The 3,851-nt window shown below is 55.3% G+C and overlaps 1 protein-coding gene across 1 annotated transcript in view; it reads right to left on the reverse strand.

The window, feature by feature from the left end:
* The window catches only part of GPR161 (G protein-coupled receptor 161), a 44,244-nt gene extending 40,393 nt beyond the window's left edge, over positions 1-3,851 (reverse strand). Inside the window, exons 1-4 of the mRNA XM_027771252.1 lie at positions 3,779-3,851; positions 2,962-3,128; positions 2,754-2,879; positions 1,935-2,025 (exon numbers count right to left, since the gene is read on the reverse strand). Of these exons, the coding sequence (XP_027627053.1) occupies positions 1,935-1,942 (8 nt within the window). The 5' untranslated portion in view covers positions 1,943-2,025; positions 2,754-2,879; positions 2,962-3,128; positions 3,779-3,851. The remainder of the gene's footprint in view (positions 1-1,934; positions 2,026-2,753; positions 2,880-2,961; positions 3,129-3,778) is intronic.

Consider the following 3,851-nt stretch of genomic DNA (forward strand, 5'->3'; position numbering starts at 1 on the left):
CAGAGGGGGAAGAGGATGTTACCAAGTGTAACTTCAATGCTGCACTTAAATAGAGTGCCTACCCAAAACAAGCAAACTGAAATAATGAATTTGAGCTCTTTTTTCTGCATAATCTCCCAGACTTCCATAAACAAAAAGAATTCAGCTTAAATAAATGCTTAAAATGTACATTCCTGGAGGCCAGTCAGCAGGTGGTGTGGTGGTTAAGGTACTGGATTTACACACATGCAACCAGTTTGAGTCCTGGACCCAACAGCTTGAAAATCACTCCTATGAGGGAACCCGCAGTTTAGCATAATGGCTATGTCGCTGGACTCCCACGTAGTTGACCGCGGTTCACATCCCGGACCCGGTGGCTTAAAACCCACACCAGGCGCGCGTGCATGCGTGCCCGAGATCCCAAGAGGAGAATGGAGAAGGGATTGCAGCGTGGCCATCCCCTCTTGGGGGGGTGATTTCTCGCTTTCTGTCTCTCTGTCTCTCTCTGCCTGGCTGGCAAGCGCATGCACCCTATAGTGAAAGAACTCTCAAAAAAAAAAAAAAAAAATCACTTCTATGGCATGTGTGTACATACCCAGAATCCGGAGAGGAGAATGGAGAAGGGACTGAGGCACGGCCATTCCCCCAGGGGGTGATTTCGCACTTTCCCTCTCTCTCTGGCCTGCACACATGCCCTATGGTAAAAACCTAACCACAACAAAAACATCCATGTCTGGCCCAGCGTCTGTGGTTCAGCCAGGAACACACCGAACTGCAGAACTGGAAGCCACGTGCTGACCACAGTCCAGGGCCCTGGCCCGGCCGCCCTGAAAGCACACTAGGCCCAGGGTTCTGGCTGGCTGGAGGGCTGGAGGAAGGGCACACAGTGTGACCGAGCTCTGTGGGATGCCCCCCACCCCTGAGTGCACACGCTCTGTCATGAATGACATACAGCCAACCTTCCCTGGACCACCGATTCCACTGCCAAGAACAGTCATTCAGAAATACGCAATATGCACACAGATAAAGATACGCAGATAGGCTACAATGGAAACTACCTACATCAATACGGAATATTTAAATACGTGAGCGTGTCTACATTACGAAATACCATGTAGCCATTAAAAATAGTATCTGTTATTGACACTGAAAGACTTCTAAGTCATACTGGCAAGTCGAAAAAGTAACTCAGAAAGCATTAGTACGTATGACCCCATTTTAGAGTGTTTAAAGTGCATTTAATATAATTAGGTTGGTCCTAAAGTTGGAAATGCAGGTAATATTACTTTGTCTTATACTGAAATATCAATGAACCATATGTTAAATATTCACTTAGAGCTCCAGACCCGCTAGCCATGTACTGATGCACTGAAAAGACCTGGAGGCCAGCCGGGAGCCTGGTGGGCAAGGCCTCTGGGTCCCCGTGGCAACTGTCCGGAGTCTCAAACCCGACAGCTTGACACACACAGGGCACCTGCGGGCACCCCAATTGTGAAAAGTGGGGACATGGAATAGGGATTGCAACATGGCCTTTCCCCAGGGGGCTGATTTCTCACTTTTCCCCTCTCTCTCTCTCTCTCTCTCTCTCTCTCTCTCTCTCCCTCTCTCTCTGCCTCTCTCTAGGGAGCCCTTAAACCCTCTGGCAAACTTTTTTTAAGTAAGAAAAAAAACAAAGGCCTGGAAAGAAATGCATTTACAGCGGTTCCCTCTGAGGGGGGGAGGGAGGAGAAAGGTAAAGGGAACTTTCTTTTCCTATATATTTCTGTATTTTAGACACATTTCTTAATAACTCGTGTTCTTGAAAAACGGGTACATTCCAGGCACGCTCTATGTTATTTCCCTAGGCTCACAAGTCTGTACGGGCGAGGCAGGGCCACAGGCTGCGGGCTTTCAACACAGGGCTCTTCATCTATCGCTTGGGTACAAAACACAACCCAAATGAAACCCCAGCGTACCTCGTCATGGGCTAAGCCTGACCAACCGAAATCTCTCCTTCGTGTTCTCGGCATGCCCCGAACATCCCATGGGCGAATGGTATCCTCGGCTCTGCTGGGCACACAGAACATACACAGAGACTGATTAAAACCAGGGCTGTGGGTTAGTAGGTGGCATGGCGGTTAAGGCGCTGGACTCTCACGTAGCTGACTGCAGTTCGAGTCTCAGACCTGGTGGATTGAAACTCATGCTGGCATGTGGGTGCCCTAGGGGATGATTTCTCATTTCTCTCTGTCTCTCTCCAGCGCACACGCCCTATGGCAAAAACCTGAAAACAAGCCAACAAAAAGCACGGGCTGGGCACATCCTCACCGTGTAGGAAGAGTCGGGGGTGAGCGGAGTGCTGGCTGCATGAGTGAGGGCTGAGCCACACAGCCGGCCCCCTCCAGGCTCCTCCAGGCTCCCAGAGCGGGTGCTAATCACTATCTTCAGGTTCATCTACGTCTCTGCAGTTCAGGAAAAGCAGCAGGGAGGCCCCACTCCTGCCCGTGTGCCCCGTGGGTCTCACGGGAGGGCGAGTGCTTCCTAGGCCTAGCAGAGCCGCCGCCCACCTGCAGGCCGCAGGCCACGGCCAGCCACGCACGCAGCTGGCTGCCCTGGTCACCTTTTAAATGTGTAGTTGTCGTCTTTACCATTTTGGAGCTTTTTCCACAAAAACTGACAGCTTCCTCCAACACTCAGATCTGGCCAGATGCATTGGCACCCGGTGGCCCCCAGCTGGCCCTCCTGCCCTCAGCTTTCGGACACCCTGCGGGCCATGGGGTCCCCTCCCAGCGTACCTGCTTCTGCTGACTTCCAACTTGGTTCCAGTTCAGCCCATTCTGTCTTCCTGGGCGCTAGAACGCAGTGCTCACACTCCCCTGACCACCTGGTTCCTTGGCCTCTGGGGGACTCCAGTGCACCGGCTGCAACGTGAGAGAATGACATGGGGCCTTGAGGCCCTGGCCTGAGTTCCAGAACGGAGAGCACCAGGTCTGTCTCACTGACCTAGAGGCGCCGCTGTGGGGCAGGCAGAAGTCCTGGCTTACAGGACACCCGTGTGACATCAAGGGCACATCAGAAGACCAAGCTGGATGGGACGTCTCACTGCACCTCTCCTGAGCCTCGCCCTCAGTTTCCTCGCAGATCAGACGGGGCTGGCGTGCCACAGGCTGCTGTGAGAACCAAGTAGTTTATGCGGAAGTGCACGCGAGCACTCACGAGCACGAACCAACGTGGGAGTGGGCAGGCCAGGGCAGGGAGAGGAGCGCTCCGGAAGAGGGGACAGAAAAGGATAGGAAGCCCCCAGTTAGGGCTCGGTGAGGAGCCCCTGTCTGTCCCGAGTCCCCTCCCAGCTCCTCCTGCTGCTCAGGGTCCGGAAGCCTCTCCTCACTGGCCCGGGCTGCAGGGAATGGGTGACAAGCAGCGTTCGGGGCAAGTGGGGGCCAGGTGCCTGCGGAGGAAGGCCGGCCGACCCCCCAGCTGCACCCCGGATCGCACAGGGAGGCGCGTCCTGCCCAGCCGGAGCACGCTCAGACAGCCGGAGCACGCTCAGACAGTCTGGTCCTACCAGTACCCCCACTGCACGGATCAAGAGACAGAGGCCTTCTCCAAAACCACGCAGCGCCTCCCTCCACGTGACCTGCCTTGAAAGGACTTTGCAGAAGGGACAGAAGCGAACAAAAAGGCCCCGAAGATGTGCTACAAAGCGATGCCACGCGCAGCCCTGGGTGCTGGCGAGCACGTCCCCCGGCCGCCGTCCACGTGCCTTTGTCCGGCGGCTGCCGGGGTTCCGCCCTGGCGGGGAGACCTGCCCCCAACTCACCGAGCCTCCCTCTCGCAGACCGAGGGACGAAGCCCCCTCCGGCTCCGGCTCCGGCTCCCGGCCTGGGCCCGGC

Source organism: Tupaia chinensis, unplaced genomic scaffold, assembly GCF_000334495.1.
Source record: "Tupaia chinensis unplaced genomic scaffold, TupChi_1.0 Scaffold000198_1, whole genome shotgun sequence".
Lineage (NCBI taxonomy): Eukaryota > Metazoa > Chordata > Mammalia > Scandentia > Tupaiidae > Tupaia > Tupaia belangeri.